This window comes from Manacus vitellinus, unplaced genomic scaffold (assembly GCF_001715985.3).
Source record: "Manacus vitellinus isolate BGI_N305 unplaced genomic scaffold, ASM171598v3 scaffold_14_pilon, whole genome shotgun sequence".
Classification (NCBI taxonomy): Eukaryota; Metazoa; Chordata; class Aves; order Passeriformes; family Pipridae; genus Manacus; species Manacus vitellinus.
The window spans coordinates 3969499-3989610 of NW_021939063.1; the positions used below are offsets into that span (position 1 = coordinate 3969499).

Genomic DNA, 20112 nt, shown 5'->3' on the forward strand with positions numbered 1-20112 from the left:
GGGGACGGGACTCGGGGTCTGTGCGCGGTGAGTGATAGCGGGACTGCAGGGGATTTCCCGGGCTGAGGGATGCCAGGAGAGAGGGGGAAGCTCTGCCAGGAGGATGCCCGGAGATGGTCTTTCTGGGTGAGCACTGCCGGGACTCGGGGGTCTGTCCGGCATCAGGGATGTCAGGGCGGAGGGGTCTCGCGAAGGGTGAGGGATGCCAGTAGCTGCGGGTCTCTCTGGGATAAGTGATAGCCAGGACGTGGGAGGAAGAGATGTGCCAGGCAATGAGAGATGCCAGGGCTTGGGGGGCCGTCTGGGATAAGTGATATCGGGACATGGTGTCCCTCTGGGATGAGGGATGCCGGGAGCTGCGGAGCTCTCTGGACTAAGTGTTATCAGAGCGTGGGGGTCTCTCTGGAGTGAGGAATTCCAGGATACACCAGTCTCTCTGGGGCGGGTGATATCAGGACTTGTGGGTCTCTGGGATGAGGGATGACACAGTGTGAGGTCTGTCACTTTGGAGTGAGGGATGTCTGGACTCAGTGAGAGGTTGTCTCCAGGCTGGTCTGGGAGCGTGCAGAGATTCCAGCTGCTTTTCCAGAGCTGGAGCTGTCTCTTGTCACCCTCCATCCAGCCCCAGCTACCCCCAAACTTGTCCAGGGAGCGTCTGGATGGGGGCACTGCACTGCTCACTGTGCATGCAATTCGAGTTCCTGCAGCTCCTCCAGTCCCTCCACATACAGGGCAGGATTGCAATCTCGGCAAAATGCTGCTTTTTTCCTTTCGTTTCTTTGAGTATGACTATGCTGCTTTTTCCCCTCGATAGCCACCCCTTGCAAATGAATCTCTGTTGTTGTTGTTGTTTTTAGGCTCGAGATTTACTTTGGTTGTGAAAATATTTTTTTCCCAAAGAGGTTATTTAACCCAAAGCATTGCATCACTCTTAAGTAAAATGATTTTTTTTCTTTGTAAGTGTTTGCTTTGGATTAATAACCCAGTACTTGAACTCCTTCGAGAGTTTGCATATCTTTTGTAACCATCAGAAGTTGTACTCGCAGTGGCTGATTTCTCCGTGGCTGTCCAGACTCCCTGTCCAGACCACTGAAGTCCCTGAAACAGCTCATGGGTATTTCTCTGGAAGTCAGATCAGTTACCAGGACTGATTATCTTTTAGAGCAGACAATGTGAAGGAATTTTTTAATATTTGATAATTTCAAGTTCCTTTTAAATAGAAATATACCCAGCAGTGGAGGAGCAGTTTATCTTTTATTAGAGTTGTGGCTACACCTTTAAAGATAATTGATCCATCAAATAAAGTAACTGTGAGGCACTGAATAATAGATCAAGGACAAAGCATATTCAAAAAGCAAAAATAGAGTAGAACTAGAAAAATGTTACTTTATTAACTATTGCAGAACATTTCCTCTTAAATCACTTTGATGCATTTTTGGCTTCTGATGAATGGACAAATCTCAGACGAGAACTGACGTAGGTGTTTGCGTCCCCATCCTCTGAGCTTGCAAGGTGCTTTTCCTTTGTAATTTAAGGACTTGATTCAAACTTTCCTCACTTCAGTGGTGGTTCATGTGCTGACTCCAGTTGCCTTTGCATCTGGCATTTCACCTGGGAAATATTCCTGAGCTGATTTTCCACAAAACTCTGTTTAAATGGGGTGTTCGTGTGTTGTCCCGGGAAGATTAGGAGTAAGCAGTATGAATTACACATTGCAGATAAGGTGTGGGCAGGAGTGTTTGGGTTGAATATTTTCAAAACTTGTCATACATTTTTGGAAAGGGAGCCTGAAAAGCTCTGCCAGATGTAAATATATATGGGTGTGAGTTTTAGAAGGAAATTGTTCAGCATGGACATTGAGACCCTTGCTTGCTAGGACATATGCAGGTGTGGTTTTCAACTGAGTGGTGCTTCACTCCAGGACTGGTCCCATGGAGATGGATGGGGTTTGAGCTACACAACTGAGAAAAAGAGGAAGCCAGGAACTGATTGGTGAGAAATAGCAAAGCCTGTGACTCCAGCTGAGCAGTGGACACCAGTGTGCCGGGGGCAGCCAAAATCACTGGACCTGTGTTTTCTTCTTTTTTCACTAGGGCGAAATTAGATCATTAGAGTGTTTTTTTATTTATTTATTTTGTAAGAGAGAGGTCAGAAAATGAACATTATCTATTTGGCAGGCTCTAGTGGTAATTGTATGGCCATATTAGTCTTGCAAGTAAATACTCTGGTGTTTGGGCTCACCTGCAGCACAGAGCTGTGTGTTTAGGAGCTGTTTGGGTTACACACACTATTTAATAACTTTATCCTCAGGCAACAGCTTCTTCCTAAGCTTCTGGCTGATCTCTAAATATATATTTTGATCTGGCTTCTGCTGGTGAAACCAGTGCAATATTTACCCAGTAGAGTACAGTCTAAAGGCATTTATCATGTAAATCCCAAGGTCAGATCTGTAAGCTTGTCCCTCCAGAGAATGTTTATTCTGATATGCGTCTTCCCCAGAGCCGTTATCATCTTTTACGTACATTTTTATGAGCTGCCTGTTTACGTAGTGCTGACCAGTGCCTTTGCTCAATCACTGCTGGTGTCAGACAGCAAGAGCAGTGAGTTAATTAAGCTTATGTTTGGGGTGTAATCAGAACCTTTAAATAAGGGCATTTCCCATCAGAGAAAGGAGACTGGTTTTTGCATTAAATTCATATAATAAAAAGCCTGATAAGCTTTTGATTGAAAAGTAGCTGAAAGATGTGCAGTAACTTGTTTTCAAACCCTAACGTGTCAATTGCTCTTCATGGTTTGTGGTTTTTGAAACATACCCACTAGTTTGAATTTTGGTTTGTGCTTATCTAAGCTGTATTGGGTAAGTGGCTAAAATATTTTTTCCCTCCCCTGGAGGAGAATGCAACCACAGCAGCATTTTTTGGATGTGGACACTTAGGCAAACTTTTTCTTAAGGCCTTTTTTAGTTACATGTAATTCTAGACAACAACCACAGAATCCATATTTAAACTTCTATTTTAGCTACTTCCACTTGGACTTCTCTTACAAACTATCATGCAGCCTTGCAAGGGCTCTCAATCCTATGATATTATAAGAAACTAGAAGGAGTAGTTACTTAAAAGTCATTAAACTAATGGTTGATTTCCTGTCTTAGCTTCTCCATAGACTGTTTTGGTGACTGTTTTGGTGACCATTTAGTGTGGTTGGTCCTTGCTCCTTCCTGAGCTCACTTGGGTGCCGATCTGGAAAAGGGAGCAGCATGTGCCATGGTCCATCAGTGCTCAGAATTTGGGACTACAAATCACTGGCAGTCCTGGATTTGGCCCTGAGCAGCTCCATGTGTGGTCCTGGCTTTAAACAACCTGGGCTCAACTCCAGGAGCCTGTACATTCAGATCTGTAGGAGGTACAAGTATTGTAAATCAGCCTTAGATCTTATTATTCAGCCTTAATGAGCCGCGGTAACTTGTGGGGTGTCAGAGGCAGCTCCTGAGCACCTGATCTGTCCAATTTCTGGAATATATTTATTATTAATTTAATTTGCCTAATGCTGTATTGAACTCCAGGCCTGCGACCGAGACCAGCAGTGTGGCAGCGGGATGTGCTGCGCGGTCAGCCTGTGGATCCGCAGCCTGCGGATGTGCACGCCGATGGGGAATTTGGGAGAGGAGTGCCACCCCTTGAGTCACCGAGTGAGTACATCACCAGGGGGGCTGTGGGACCGGAGCTGGCAGGGCAGAAAGGAGCAGGAATATCCTGCGCTGCACGTCACATTGCATAAAAACCGTGCGTGGTGAACAGGCAGGGAGATGTCCCATTCCTTACCATTCCCAGCCATTTCCATCTGTGTGGAAACAGCGCTGAAGGTACCTACGTAAGGAAATACATTACTGTCAGAATTATGCAGGAGAGAATCAGAGGATGAAAGCACTACATGCTTTCCAGATTGTTTCCTTATTAGTTTGTTGTTGCTGTTTTGTTCCGTTACGTGATCTGAAACAGCGTTAGCGGTTCCCAAGCCCAACCCTGCCAATCCTTACTCGTGTGAGCAGGAACGTAGCAGATGTCACTGCCCCCAGTGGAAGTGGACAAGATCCTATCACGAGCATAAAAATGTCACCAGCCAGTATTGGGGCACCTGGTGCATTGAGAAGCCATTGGGAAGGTGTTCACACATACTTGGACTTGAGAAAGTTCACCATGGACTCTCTTCTCTTCTATTCTACCTATTAATTTCAAATATATATGTATGTATACATATATACACACATATAAATAACATTAGTTACGTATTAGTACATTATTAGATGATACACAGAATTATTAATGTAATAATTTTAACAAGTAGGTTTATTTAAGGCTGTGTAATTATGTGTATTATGTGCAGTATGAAAAAAAGCTGTTTATTTAGAAGTAATACGAAAGACTGAATGGGATATTACCAGTTTGAGAACCTGGTGTTTTTCAGAGCCATCCTCAGGGAAGAGCTTGGCCCAAGAGTCATCACAACAGGAAGATATCAAGGCAATAAATTCAGATTACAAATGTGCAGCTAGTTATCTGCCTTTGTCACTGTTTCATCCAATGCCTGACTTCTCATCTCAGTATCTATGGCTTGTTTTCTCAGTTTTAAGAAGTTCAAGGCTCTGTTCTGTTTCAGTTAAATTTTTAAATTTTCTGCTGTGATATGTTCATTTTTACCATGTAATGTAGCAGGTTTTTCTTGCAAGGGGTCTTTACACTACCAAGAGTCAGGATAAGAGAAATTGTCTTCTAGGGGTTTTTATGAGCTTATTGCTACTGGGCAATAATTTATACTCTGTGTGATATATTTTAAGGTGATTGCCTGCATAATTACAACCAAAGATGCCTGTCCACTCCAGACTTAGTCAGGCACTGATGTTTGTAAGCTTTATGAGGTTAATTTTAGATTTAGATTCCTCACCCCACTGCTATTCCTGACAAACACAAAGCAAATTGATTTACCATAGTATGCAAAATGAGGTATTTTTAAGGATGGAGTGTTTGTTCAATGGTTCCTCCCCACTAAATATTTGGATAGGGAGCAAGCAGCTGGTGCCCTGATCACCAAAACCTTTCATTTGCATGCAGGACAGGTCAAAAGCAGGCACCAGCACGGCCATGGCACCTCAGGGACCTCCAGAGGAGCCTGGAGATGCCCTGGAGGAGATGGCTGGCAGTTGGGGTTCCACCTTCTAGTTTCCTTCTCAGCAACTAGATGGCGATGGATTTATGCCATTAGCAGTCCCAGCTGGCATTTTGAGGCAGGACCAGGCAGGGTCTGAGGCAGAACTAGGCAGGTGAGGTTGCACAGCGTGGGAGTCCCGCTGAAAGGAACGTTTCCTTGCAGCAACTGTAATGTTTTGGATAAATCCCCTGAGCTGTTGGAAGGCTGAGAGCTCAGGATGTGGGTTTTGCTGCAGTGCTGTGCATGGGCACCTGATAGGTTTGATTGCCATGGGGAGTTCTCAGCACCTGTGGTTGGTGGCCTCCCTGCTCATGCTGAAGCAGAGGGGCTGTGGTGGGTGGTTTGGGGAACCCAAGGCATCCCTTGTGCTGAGGATGCTCTTCAGACAGTGCTGGCCAGGAGTCTGGTGCTGGCCCAGGACACTGCAGGTGATGTGAGTCCCCCTCCCACTCCCCCCATCCAGCAGGGTGTCACTGCAGTCAGGCTGGTTCTTGGTGTGATGCACCAGGGACTGTGTGAGACTTTCTCCCTTTGGCTTTCTTAAAGAGAAAATTTGCACACTAACAAAAAAACAACCTTAGAATATTAAAATTCTGGGCTAAAACCACCTAGAAAACTGGAAATGAGGGAATTAGGGTTGACTGCCTGTCTGGCAATGCCTTTGTACCTCTGTGCTTTCTTCACTGCACCCAGGCGATGCTCAGTGTGTGTTGCCAGCTGGCAGCACTGCGGTTCCCAGCCACGTCCCACTGCGCTGTCCTGCTCAGCTTCTGTAAAAGGCAGAGCTTGTGATCAAGTTGTTGAAGAGTGTCAGTGCATGTGCATGTCATGGCACAGTTAAATTTGTCTAATGCAGTCCGTATGTGCTCCCTGCAGCACAGCGTGGCTGGGGGAGGGTGGGATGAAATGAGAAAACTCTGCCCTGTGGTGAAAAGGATCCTGCTCCAAGGGAGGTCAGATGAGGTGACCTCCAGAGGTCCCTTCCAGCCTGACTACCATGGGATCCCAAGGTTCCTGGGTCCTGCTCTGTGCCATGTGACAAGGCAGGAATCGGAACAAACAGAAACCCCTGCTCAGTGACACCACAACATTTGATGCTGAAGGCCATTGTCATTTCACAACAGACTCCTTTATGAAACGGGAGTAAATGGAGAACATGTGTCACAGATGTAGATTTACACAGCACCACGACTGTTAACATTTTGCCCTTAGCTGTGGCTTGACCAGGATGTACGACAGGGCTGGCTTTGCCATCTGCTCTCCACCCCCGGGCCGCAGCTCGTGGGGAATCTCCGTCAGTGGAAGGAGGGAGGAGGACAGCATTCCCAGTATTCCCACTGTTCCTCTGAATCCATCCCCCCAAGCACCGCTGCCACAGTGCTCCCTGTCCCTGACGTCTGTGCTCTTTGTGCCCAGGTTCCCTTCTCGGGGCGGCGGATGCACCACACCTGCCCGTGCCTCCCGGGCCTCACCTGCGGACGGACTTCCTCCAGCAAATTCAAATGTATGCTGCACTTCAGAAAAGAAGATGTCTTCTTTTAGCAGGAGCTGTTCCGGGCTAGAACGAGCCACTCGCTATTCTCATTTTCTCGTTATTGTGATGAACAAGGTACTTGCCATGGGGAAACCCTTCACCACACTTTCCTGCCTCACCAACATCAACAGGAGATGAGATGCTGTGCTGTTGTGGCCAGGGTTTTCAGGAGGGAATTGCAGTGGCAGATGCTTTTATTTTGGGGTGGCAAAATGACATCTACTAAACCAAAACTTCTGTCTGAGAGCAGGGGCTTAACCATTTCTGAACCATTTCATGGTCTTCATGGTTCCAGCTTAAACCCAGAATGAAAACATCCAAGTTTATTGTCAGTTTTGAAAAATTTTAGCCACATTTTTACACCTTGGAATACCTGAATTGAACTGAGAGTTGAATAAGTGCACAGTGTGAACCATACGAGGATTGCCAAAAAATTGTATTTACATTGCATTTCGTATCTTTATTTATATTACTGTATTTGTAAGTTAGGCGTGTCTCTAGGAAAAAAGATTTAACCAATAGATGTAGTTTTTACACTTTTTAAAAGTGGCAGGTGGAACCAAAGCATTTCAATATTCAAAGCATCAAAAGATTTTGTTATTTTAGTATTCTAAGATGAGAAGTTGTTGCTACTTGAATTGGTGTAAGACTACCCAATCATCTCAAACTATGTATTAAGATGTAGTTTATATTAAAAAAAAAGGAACCCTGAAGTTTATTGTAATGGGCTGCCTGACTTCTTGTATATGTATCAAATTTGCTGTGTAAAAATTCTGTATCAGAATAATGGCAGTATATTATTTGATTTATTTTAATATTATAACATTATTTTGTCATTGTGGCTTTTCATTTTTATTCAGTGTAATCTGTTATCCCATACTCGATCCACCAAGCTAGCAGAGCTCCTTACGGATAGCTTAGCAAAAGATTATGTGCCTCTGGCTGCTTTTAGGGAAACTTGGATTTTACAAGGCATGAACTCCTCAATCAAGCTGCAGTCCTAGACGGTGGAGGAATCTCGGTGTAACTAATATGAGAGGTTTTTCTTGGCACATGCCTCAAAGGATCAACTTTAGCTCAGCAAACATAAGATTTGTGGGTTTTCTATGAAATGCTGTGTGACTTCATATTTACTTGTCAGTCCCCAGAGCTGGAATTCCAATAGTTTGTGTGAGATTCACACGTTTCTTGCTCTCAGACATGCAAACATATGCTGGAACTGGAAAAGTGAAGTCATTCATCTTTCCACAATCAGTGCTTTGCTGATGATGGAGGGGGGGGATTGGAGAAGTTGGCACACTTTTATCAAGGCAAAGACCTGTATTACTTGGAGAGGAGGAGAAACAACACAGTGAGTTTACCAGGTACCTTCCACTGGGCCCCACAACCTCCCTGAGGAGACAGCAAGGAACAACTGGACTAGTTGTTTTGCCAGATCCTTGTGAATCCTGCACATGTTAGAAAAATAAATGTCTTGAGGGACAAGATTGCTCAAGAGAGCCCAACCCCAGGGCACCCACCCCAATGCCTCTGTATTGGACTGTGCTGGTGAAAGACCAGCTCATTCCCATACCAGTGCAGTGACATGTGAGTGCTGCAGAAATTTCCATAACCTGGGCTTAAGAACAACCCCCAAACCTGATCCTACCACTGCCACTCCCCAAACACCCTGTGCACCCACACAGTCCCAGTTTGCAGAGGCAGGACACACTGGGAGTCTGGGGGTTGCTTTTCTGTCCAGGTCTATCACTATAAAATAACCTTAATACCATGGACTTCAATTTACACTCAAGGGAAAATCAAGAAGAAAAATAGATGTGTCCCATCTCTTGCTCCATTTTTTTTTAACCAAAGCATGAAAGATGAACCACAGTAGAAAATACCAGCCCTGCTCCTCATCACCTGCTGGCATAAATCACCAGTGACTGCACTGAAGGCAGTAACCCTGGTTTATATCATTGTAAATGAGTGGACAATTATATCTGAGGACTGTCTCAGACCTGCCAAACTGAACTCCTAGGAGAGTTCATCAGACCAGAGCAGAGCAACTTTGTAGTTGTAATTTGTGCCAATTAACTTGTGGGATTAAGCATTTATCTGGGTAATGAGAACAGCCCCAATTACATGAGTTCAAAGTTCACACCATCTAGAGCAGGTGGAAGTTCTCACGTCCTGCAGATGCTCCTGGACAGGGCATTTGAAAGGTGAAGCTTTGAGAGAGACCTTATTCCATACTTGTCCTCAAGGGGCTTCTCCACACCTTCTCTGCTGACGTAGGAGAGCCAAAGGCAAAACCTCACTGTCCTACATCCCCACTACGTTCACTTCGCAATAATTATTACGATTCCCCTTTTAGTAATTTAATTTTCATTAATTGACACTCACAATGAAGGTTAGTTGATTTGAGAGATCATTTTGGAAGGAAGATTAAGCTTTTGTATCCCAATTATTTCCTAAAGTCTGTCCTAATCAATTATCTTTTCTCCCATCCTAGGGGAGATTTCCTCACTCAAGCACATGCAAAATCCCTTTAATTTCTTTCTGCAGTGGAAGGGGCTGAGAGTGAACCTTTTACCTTTGCTTTACAGTGATAATAGGCAAACCAGTGGCCACAAGAAGCATTTCAAAATGTAAATGGCCATGCATGCCCCTCTGCTTTTCCCTGGAGCCAGGTTTTGACTTAAGGAGGAGAGCAAATGACTCAAGATGACCGATGGAAAAGGTGGCCAGCCTCAAGCCAACCCTGCCATGAAAACTTTTCTGCAGTCCCCTGTGCTGGCTGGTTTGCTCCAGGATCACCTTGGCAATAATCCTAGGCCAGGAATAACTTTCTTACCTGCCTAGGAAGAAGGGAAGGGGATTTCTCTTGGCAGGAAAAATCAGATGAGAAAAGAGAACAGAAATTGTGCAGTCCTGGAACCACCTTGGTAGAGGGGAAAAGCCTCCTTTCCCAGTTTGTGAAGAGAGCCTGGTTTAAACACTTTCCTTTATTCACTCCACTTAGGAGATCTGTGCCTACGTTTGGTTTAATTTTATTAATATTGCAGTATTATTAATTATTAATAGAAACATGTGCATTAATTTTTAATAGTATATGAATATTGATATTACAGATATGCTATAGAATAATGTTGGTATCCCACCACATTGGAGGAGTTTCCATGTTAATAACCAGATTTTGGGTTAGCAGAGAGCCACTGCAGGAAAACACACAGCCACATATAATGAGCTGCTGCCTTAATTTGATTACATGCTTATTAGGAAAGGTTAAGCAAGGTGTTTGGGGTTTGTGGGTGCACAGCTGGCTGAGCCAGCACACACCTGTGAGCCTGGGGGGCTGCAGGGAAGGCTCTGCTGCTGAGCAGGAGAAAGCCCAGCTGAAGCTCAGCTTCATCTGCATTCTCCTGCCCACAATTCCCCCCTGGGAAATTATGTCACTTAAAAAAATATAATAAAGTTACAAAATCTTTGAGTGAGGAGGTGACACAAAATAAATTCTTCTGGTTGTGTGGCAAGGGGGACTCAGATCTGAGTGGGTCCTTAATGAGAAGACAGGTCACCCTGACACAAACACTGGTTTTACAGGACCAGTAGGTGAAAGGAGGTTAAGTGAAGCAGGCTGAAGGTTATAGTGCTGCTTGAGAGAAGAGAATGGAAGAACATGTACCTGTTTAGAGGTAAGTAAATGGGATTATGTTTGATTTGATATCTTTGTGAGTGGGTTAGAAACACTAATCTTGTTACCTCAAAAGTCTAATGTGTTAGGATGCCCTATAACATGTTTTGTTAAGAGGTATTTTGCAACTTCTTTAGGCAACTTGTTCACAGCGCCTCATCACAATACACCACAAAAAGGTATGATAGCAGCAAGTCTGACCATAGACTGAGGTCTTTGCTGGTGCTTCCCTCTGCCCCAGTAGCTCTCTGGTTTGTTATTTCTGCACAGATGGATATTCAAAAGAAACAGAAGGTGCTAAGAATCCCTTGATTTAAACAAGATGTCTCAGGAATTTGATCTTGACAATGTGTAGCATGTTTTCCAGAAGGAATTAGAAAATTGCAGGAAGAGAAAAGACTGTGCAAATACAGGAGGATTTTGATAATAGCAAAATCAATGTGCCTTTCTCTTGTGCACAGATATGAAATGGCAAACCAGCAGGGGTACAGCTGTCAGACTAATCAATAATTCTGAGCACAGGAATGGAGATGAGTTTAATGTACATAAAGCAAATCACCTCTTGTTTCTCAAGGAGAGTCTTGATTGGGGACAGACCCAGCCCAGTGCAGCAGGACACATCTCAATGATTTGGCCAGGCAGGTTGCCTTAGACGTGTCTGCCTTAGAGGATGGTGGCCATCTTTGGGCCACTCTGACTGGTCATCAGGGATGGGAAAGGCTGAATGTGAAGGGCTAAAGCCAAGGAAGTCTGGTGCACTGAGGGGAGGATGGATGGCAGCTTGTTTCACAGCAAGGAGTTCAGTGCAGAGTGAGAGCAAAGTGTGCAGGAGAGGAGGAATGAGCAATAGGACCACATAGCACACCTGCAAACACCCCCATGGTAGGGGTTTCCTAAAGGTCTGAGTGTGAGGCACCTTAGTATGGGGGTAAATGAGGCACAATGTCCCAATGACAGAAAGTCTCCTCTGCAACCCCCAGTCTACCTGGGAAACTGGGTACCTGTTAACTGTGTGCCAGGAGTGCCCACAGCATCCCAGGCTGATGCTCCTTTGTACCATGGCACCAGATATCAGCATGTTACAGGCATGTCCCTGTCCCTGGAAGGTTACAAATCTCATAGATCATACAAAGCAAGTGTCTGTGCTTCAGGCAGCGTGTACTCACATCGCTGCAGCCTGAGCTGTCCTGGGATTCATTGCTGTCCTTGTGTTGCATCCCAGCCAATGGTACAGAAAGGATGGGCCATGGACCCCAGTGGAGCTCTGCATTGCACTGCCTGGGCAGCCTTTCTCTTCCTGGGCTGGGAATCCCACCAGGTCTCCCAAACCCCCACACAACATCGCAACACGTGGAAGGGATTAAATCTGTTTTCAAATGTAATGTGGTTTTGTAAATCCCAAGGCTGTAACACGCTGCAGAAGCAGACTGAAAATATGGCCTGGTTCCAGCCCAGCAAGCAGAGCTGGGTCTGCTATATTTACTTTTTCTCTTGCACGTGAGTGCACTCGTGTCATTTCATGCAGAGATTTGTGGGCTCTTTTCGACAGGAATGGGCAGCTGTGGCTCTTGCCGCAAAGAGTTCACAAACCAGCAAAGCAGACATTGATTCTAGGGGGTGCAAAATTGGGATCACCCTTTATTTACTCCTCTGGGCTACATGGGAGCACAGGCAGCAGAGCACACCTCCAACCTCTTCCATGGGACCTGCCAGAAGGGCCAGCTGAGGGAAAGGCACTGGCGAGGCAGCTGCAAGCATTCTCACTCTTTCCAAAAATTTCACCACATCCTGACAAATTAGTAGGGTTTTAATTTTTTTCCCTCCCCAGTTTCTTCTCTCATGGGTGAAACTTTGACAGGAAGGTCCACCACCCCTTCAAATCCAACAGCAAAACTTCCTGACTGTGGTGGTGTCATAATTTCAGCTCCCTCCCTGCCCTGCTTTCATTAAACTTCCCAAAGTCACTAACAAACCTTTCAACATTGCAACAGAGCCTTTGACTATTTGGATTTGGTTTACATCAGCACTTAGGCTCAGAGAGCTATTGCACAAACACAGAGTAAGAAAAAGTCTGGCTGGCTGAGAGTTCAGGATCTCCTGGGGAGGAAAATCATCACCGACACCTCTGTCCCCACCAGCAGCCCTGTGGCAGGTTCTGCACAGCCCAGCATCTGCAGCATCCCTCATCATCCTGCTGGGAATGTGATGCTCAGCCCAAACATGTCCCTCCTTCCTTTCACACCATGGCTCCAAGCTTTACCTCTGCCTGTGACGCTGCTGATTCCTTGGCTCTGGTGCCCATATTCTCCCCCTTTAGTCACACTGCAGTTTGGCTGAACATACTGCCTCTTCATCCACCTTCCTCCACACCCAGATGTCTCCTGCAGCTCCGCTGGAACTGGCTCCTAAGGGCATTTTGACCCTGGGGGCACTCAGAGCTGGTCTGTCTGCCCCAGAGTCACTGCAGTCCCATGGCACCCAGGGGACTGTCCCCTTGCCCTTGGCACAGCACGCTGAGGGACCTGCTGTGTAGTGTGAGTGTGTGAGGTCTAATGAGGGAGGGAAAGGAAAAGGAAAAAGCCCAGTTGATTTACTTGACTATCAAGCTGCTCAACCGTTTCCTTTCCATCACCCTCCTGCAAGCGCTCGGTGACAGATGGGGACAGATTGAGTGGTTCGATGCAGTGAGGTAATATTCCACTAAATCATTCCTCTCTCTCACTGTCAGAAAGCACCCAGACTTCAGCCTTTCCTCTGAATCTTCCTGTGTTTCCCTCTTTAATGACAAAGCCATTTTAGCTCTACCTCTGCTAAAATTTCTGAAACGAGCACTGGTATTTATATGGTATGGTAAAATTGGTGTTTTAAAACAGTCAGCAAAAGGAAGGAGTGAATCACCCTGAGACAGAGAGGGTTCTGTTTACTGGTCGTTCACTGCTGTTTACTGGCATTTCTGGGTTTTTTTCATGCCCTTTGTGCTGGGGCTGAGCCCCAGATCCTGGCACAGGGACCCCGGCTGGGCAGGGAGCAGGCTCCGGGCAGGTGTGCCGTGGGCAGGCACGCAGGCTCACACTGCATGTCTCACAGATGGAGGATCCATTTTTTTTTCTCTGGATGATTTGTTCCAATGGTTAATCATCCTCACACAAACACGGGATTATTTTTTTTAATGACATGCCAGTAAATAACATTCAGAAACTTTAGGACGGGCTTTCTCTTCACCAGGTGATCTCTTGATTTCTGCCTACACTATTAGTGCCATGATGACTGCCTAAAATTAGCTGGGACTTCACAGCTTCCCTGTGCCCTTGCAAGACTAGCTTTGAACTTGAAAGCCTCCTACACAAAGTGCTTTGTGCTATCAACCTGGTCACGGTAAATGTGAAAAATGCAGCGCTGAAGACAGTGGCCTTCCAATAAATACATCCACAGTACAACCATGCATGACTCGAGATCAAAGACAGAGTGCAAGTACTGAGGTCATTAAGCATGAATAGAAATACAGAAATGCAACAGCTTGCATGAAAGGCTGAGCTTGACTTTAAAGTTAAGTGATGAAAGCTTGTGTAGTCAGTGATTGTTCACCCGTGATAATGCTCTGCTCTTGCCACCAGTAGTTCTGTGTGGTACAAAGGTGAGTGAGAATAATTAATCATTCTTTGGACAAAGTACTGAGGTGTGGGGCAGTTAATGAATTCTACCAAGTGAAAACAGGCTCAGAGATGCTCAGCATCAGCAGCTCTAGGGAAAGTCAGAATGCCACAGATGTCAAGTTGGAAAGTCAGCTCCTTATTGCCAGTTCTACAACCAACAGATGAGTAAGGATTTACCCCACACAAGGTCCTTCTTGAATTACATGGCATCAGAGGTCACCAGCATAAAAGGAGGTTTGGGGTAAGATGTCCCTTGTACCAGCCCTAGCCCAGCATGACTCTGCACCAGCTTTTAGGAGACTATCTTCACTGATGGTCTTTCTCTGATGGCTCCATTTCTTCAGCATGTCATAAACTCCATAATATTCTGAAGCACAAGAATAAGTTAGCATGGGAAATGCTTCCTGGTTCCTATCATAATAGAATTAACTGTAGCCTGTGCAGTGTTTTGAGCAACTACAAAGGAAGCTGTGCTAAGAAATGAGGGAACCTCTATTAGGAAAGAGCCCCCCTGCCATGTTTCTAATAATTTTTTGATTTGCAGCATAACTATCTAATAAGGTTTCTGGGGTATTCTGATACTGCACAGAATGATCCAATCTGCAGTCTAAGTTAATGAGGTGATACTTAACATCACATTCCGACAATATGTGTCTGTTGTTCTCTCTGGAGCCCCTTCCCTCAGGGTGGTTTCTTGGCAATTCTGAGCAAGTGCAGGTGCCTCCAAGGAGCAAGGTGACTGTGCTTAACCATGTGGGATAAGTGGCAGAGGTCCAGCCAAACTCCATGCACACTTTTCTGGTAAGAGAGGGAAAATGCCAGCTTTGTTCTCCTCTGAGCTCTACACAATGTGTCCCAGGGCAGTCCCGCAGCATATGGCAGAGAAGCCTTCTGGAGATGTAGCTGTATCACATCCAGACAGAGCCCCAGGAAACAACTGTTGCTATCAGACTACGCCAAATTCCTGCCCTTTTACTCAAGGCTACGTGCTTCACACCATCCTGGGAGGCAGCTTTGCCTCCCCTGGTGCAGACCTGGTACTGGAAAAGCGAAGGATGACAGCCTGTGGGCTATGCATCCCCTGCTCATCCTTCATCTCTAGCATGACCACTGAATGAGACCTTTACCTAACAAGATAATTTGGCTGAAGCCACATATTTCAGCTCCTTTCCTAGCAAACTCATTCCAAATCTAACAGCAGAGCTAGAAGCACCCCAGAGTACTCCAGGCACCGAGAGCTGTAAATCAGATTATTATAGCCACTAGCTGGGACTTCAGACCAGTGTCATTTTTCAAGCTGGCCTGACACTAAAGTTTATACTGAAAACTTCCACTGACTTCAAGACTTTGACTGGAAATGTTTGTAAGGAATGTGTTAAATACCTGGTGAATGAAGATGCCAGCAGCAATCACGGTTTTTCCAGAGCAGCTCTCGGCACAACTGCAATTCCTCACCACAGATATGCAGAAGCAGCATGCTGTGACCTCTGAGCCAGACTGTGAAGAATCTCTGGGGGAGATGATGTTGGTATTTCCTCTGATACTCAGCACTTGTGGTGCCTAGAATATGGAAAACTATGATGCATCAGCCTGGAGGGGCATAGAGAAGACTCAATCTATGTTCTGGTCAAGCACAGGTCGATGGAAGAGCTGGGAAAGTCTCACTGCTGTACAGCCCACCAAACCTTCCAAGTACTTTGTGTTTTAGTCAGTGGGGATGGGGAGAGGAGTTCAGACCAACCAACTTTTTCCAAGTGAGCCCAGGACTTGCACGAGCTGCAAGAGCTTCTCCCACAGACATGAGAGGTAATTATTAACACCCAGCTCTCACTGAGTCTGGGCCATTGCACTTCTGAGTGAGACTAGCAGCACTCTGGCTTTTGGGATAGGGAGGTTTACAGCCACACCTCACAGGTCCCAAGAGCAGCAGCGAAGGTTCCCTGTGCTAAGCCCATAGTCCCCAACATTATTTCTCTATTTTTTTTTAATCCAGAACAGGTTTTCCTCCTCTCCAACACCCCTTCTCTGATCTTGGTCAAAGCATTTAATCTCTGTGACCCACTTTCCCCATATGCAGGCTAAAGGCTGCTGTGAGGAGATGTTAGTGCTGTGCTTTGGAAATGCTACTTTTTTTTTTTTGCAACTTTCTTATATTTTCTCAGATTTCAGAAGGAATACTTATTCTCTGGTGTCTCTCCAGCCCTTTCTGGTTTTTCCTACTTTCTTAGTGCACGCTCAGCCAGCAAAGTGGTGTTTGTTGGTGTGTTGGCACCCAGTACTTAATTTTCTGTGTATGTCTTTGATATTTAGTTTCACATCTTCTGGAATTAAACCCTATTGTACAACACCCATCTAAACCCTGCATTAAAGCCACTGGAGTTCCTTCTCTTTTGTACTACCATGGCCAGGATCATAATCTGACTGACACTACAAGTACCTAAAGTATAAAACTAACTTCAAACATTAACTTCAAACAGCACTGATTTTGCCCTCAGAGTACATCAGAAGTCCTAAGACAGCCCTGGAAGCTGCGTGCAAGATAAAGGCAGGGTATACAGATATTCTTTTTAACCTTTTTTGTATTCTTTTGCTGTAGCAAGATTGGGTCTGGCTGCCACTGATGGGTGATAGCAAAGCATCCATTATCTTCACTAGGTAAGAACCAGCTCACCCATCTAGTGAGGGCATCACTGAGCTGGGGGATGCCTCTGCACAGAGATTGGCATTCAACAAAGCAGCAGTTGTGTAAGCCAACTCTAAATAAAAACATCAGGTCACCCAAAGGTGAGTTTTCATCCCCCACATATATGACTGACTCTACAACTTGTGCTTAATTTTCCTAGAAGTGAAAAATCTGGTCCTTGCAACTTTTAAGGAGGTTTTAAAATAACTATTTTCCCATCTCTGTGGTTTAAATAGAATCATAACCATACTACTTATAGCCTGGAAGAGAGAGAGGATGCAAAAATATCATACTTTTAATAGAGGAAGAAAATATTTGCTTCAGTAGCAGCATGATTAGGAAAAAGATGGCAAGATTTGGGTTAGAGATCACAGTTCTAGGCCCCTACACAGGAAGCTTCTTAAGGAAATATGACTCTGCAAAAGTTGGAACCATGCAGAAAAGACCTAACAGTAAACCAGGCATGTAAAGTATATACTTGGAACACAATTCCCAACAGCATCCATGCTTTGCCTCACATTCTTTGTAACACAAAGAATGTAACCTCGTTACTCTCTAAGATTCACTAAACTATGAGATGATATTGCAGGCTGAAAATATAATTAGCACTGATAACCAGCTGCTGCTGTGATATGAAGTATGTGACAGCTTTCCTTCTGTACCCAGGTGCATTTTCAAACAGCTTTGGAAATGATCATTAAGTTTCCCTTTGTTTTCAAGACACCCCATCCATGGTCATATTTCTTAGCCCAGTTCTGGCAGCACTGGTACAGTTCCAGCTTCTACTGCAGCTATACCAAAAACTCAAATTCCAACCTTCTCTTCATGCACTGAAAGAAACATTGCCTCTCTCGTGTTCAAATCTGAGTTGGGAGTGGGAAGCGAGACTTAAAACCAAACCAGAAGCCCCACCTCATTTCATTCCCCTGATCTTCCACACGTGTCTCTTCAATCAGGACAACTATTTCTCAGTTGATGTCTACCAATTTTGGACTACTCTCTACAGAAATAATCATAGCATATGCAGATTTATTCATGTAAACTGAGATTGTCCCTGTCATTTTCTGTGTGACTTGCTCCAGCACGTTTTTTAAATGTTACACGATCCATCAGAAAGGGAAGCAAATCCAGGACAGCTTCCTCTGAGACAGCTCAAAGGTTTTCAGGATCCTGCCATCAGGCTACTGGTTAAAATACTTCCAGAGAAGTTTTTGTAGAACAACAGAGCAGATTAAAATGCCCTGCTTAATTCATGTACACTTCCCATTAAGAATACAGTTTACAAATGAGTGTGGTATTAACCAAGCCACCATGTTAAAAAACTGCTTTGCCAACTAAAATTAGTGATCCACAAATACACAGTCTTTCCTGTCATTAACAGAATTTTGGTTTTGGTAGACACAAAGAATTGTGCTATTTAAACCTGTTGCCCATCATGAACTTAAGTCTTCTTAAAAATAGCTTTAGTCACTTTTATTGGTATAAACACCTAAATTGAGATCTAACAGCAAATAAGGATTGTGCTTGTCCATAATAACCTCAGCTGTGAAATCTACTCAGACACAAGACATACAACCTTCCACATACACAAGTTATTTGTCAGCAAAGCAGAATGCTGCCATTCTGAAACAATTACATACAGTAAAGGTTTTCAATATTTTATTAAAGAAAACAGTCAAAATGTACAAGTATTACCCAGGTTTGTAGATAACTTCCTATAAAGGCAGTAAAATATGAATTTCAATCTAGGTTTTAAAAACTGCTATAGTTGATTATTTTTAAAGTTGGTATTTTAAAATCACATTTCACAAATAGTTCTGAAATATTACCAAATGAATAGTGCAACAAGAAAAATTGAAATTAGTTCTACACTGTTTGCATGTCAAGCAAAAGTTATAACTAACTGCTTCAAATATTCAAACCATTTGAGAATGAATGAACCCAACAGCTCCCACCAAAACTGACTTCTGACCACATTAGGAACGTCCTCTTCTTGTTCTTCACTTAAAATCAAATAATAATAAAACAACACCTCTTGAGGTCATCAAAAATAATTTTAGTATAAAATTGTCTTGGCCCTTATCAAACATTACATGAGTAAAATTGTTAAGCCTTTATCAAAACAGACAGGAATAGGGAAACAAAAAAAATGTCATGGCCTTAATCCGTATCTGTTGGAATCATGTTTAGAAACATTAGAAGCAAGACCAGAAACTTGGAGCCCTGTTTTGTTTTTAAAAACCACACAATCACAAAGAAAAACAGCTTCTTACTGCCTAAGGTTTGGGGGTGTTCTGCTCAAGTACCTGTTCCCATAGACAGCAACTGGTTATGTTCTGAAGAGAGCATACGCAAAATATAGAAAAATAAATAAAATAGCTTCTTACAGCCTAAGGTTTGGGTGCTGGGTGGTGGTTTAGTATGTCCCCCACTCTCTTGAGATCATATGCAGAAACATGGAAAACTATATCCATCTTTCTTTTTTAGAAAGAGAAAAGCCCCCCTACATCCCAAAGCTCTTGAGATCGCAAAGGATGGTGCCCTGGGTGCTCTGGATGCTTTGGCAGCACGGGAAGTGGGCTCGGAGACAGACCCTGAGCTCCTTGTTGAAGATGAAGCAGAGGATCGGGTTGACCCCTGCCTGGGCAAACGTCATCCAGACGGAGGTGGTCAGGTAGACCTGGGGGATGGAGCTGGCCTTAATGAAGACCCGCAGGTAGCAGGCCACAATGTAGGGGGACCAGAGCAGCAGAAAGAGCAAGGTGATCATGTAGAACATCTTGCAGAGCCTTTTCTCCATCTTAAACTCCTCCAGCACCAGTAGCCTCTTGATCTGGCTGTGGGTGGCCTGCCTGATGCCCACGAGGGTGGGCGGCGTGGGCCCCCTGCCAAAGCCAGCCGTCCAGTTTGCAGCTGCTTGGCCGGTGGCTCCTGGCCCGTGGAAGGTCCAGTTCTGGCTGATGGCCGGGACCAGCTGGGCTGGCTTCATCTTGCGGTGGCCATGGATGAAGAAGAGCAGCTTGATGTAGACCAAGTGGGTGGCGGCGATGACGGCCGCCAGCATGAGCATGAAGCCCAGCGTGTCGTTGGCCTTGACGTAGCGGTGCTCGAAGATGCACTGTTCCTCCTCCCGGATGAACTTGTAGGTGCCCACGTCAAAGACGGGGGGAAAGGCCATGGCCATGGAGAGGGTCCACACCATGCACACCACAGCCAGGCAGGTCCAGCCCGTCATGCGCTTGGCGTAGAAGCGGTGGTGGGCGATGGCCATGTAGCGCGTGACCCCCACGCAGAAGAGCAGGAAGGCGGCGTGGAAGCAGAAGAGCACGGCCAGGAAGGCCAGCACCTTGCAGCTGAGGGG

At 45.0% G+C, this 20112-nt stretch overlaps 2 protein-coding genes across 2 annotated transcripts in view; one reads left to right on the forward strand and one right to left on the reverse strand.

Moving 5' to 3' along the window:
* Nucleotides 1-6747, forward strand: part of PROK2 (prokineticin 2) — a 138228-nt gene extending 131481 nt beyond the window's left edge. Inside the window, exons 3-4 of the mRNA XM_029958314.1 lie at nucleotides 3563-3688; nucleotides 6622-6747. Of these exons, the coding sequence (XP_029814174.1) occupies nucleotides 3563-3688; nucleotides 6622-6747 (252 nt within the window). The remainder of the gene's footprint in view (nucleotides 1-3562; nucleotides 3689-6621) is intronic.
* An 11464-nt stretch (nucleotides 6748-18211) lies between these two features.
* GPR27 (G protein-coupled receptor 27) lies at nucleotides 18212-20106 on the reverse strand. Its single transcript, XM_008925714.3, has one exon. It carries the CDS (start codon nucleotides 20020-20022, stop codon nucleotides 19255-19257), a length of 768 nt encoding a protein of 255 aa, XP_008923962.3. The 5' UTR covers nucleotides 20023-20106; the 3' UTR covers nucleotides 18212-19254.
* Between the last annotated feature and the right edge of the window lie 6 nt (nucleotides 20107-20112).

What these genes read in the sequence shown, in the direction of transcription:
- GPR27 (XM_008925714.3), bottom strand. Translation starts at nt 20,022, where the DNA reads ATGGCCATCGCCCACCACCGCTTCTACGCCAAGCGCATGACGGGCTGG.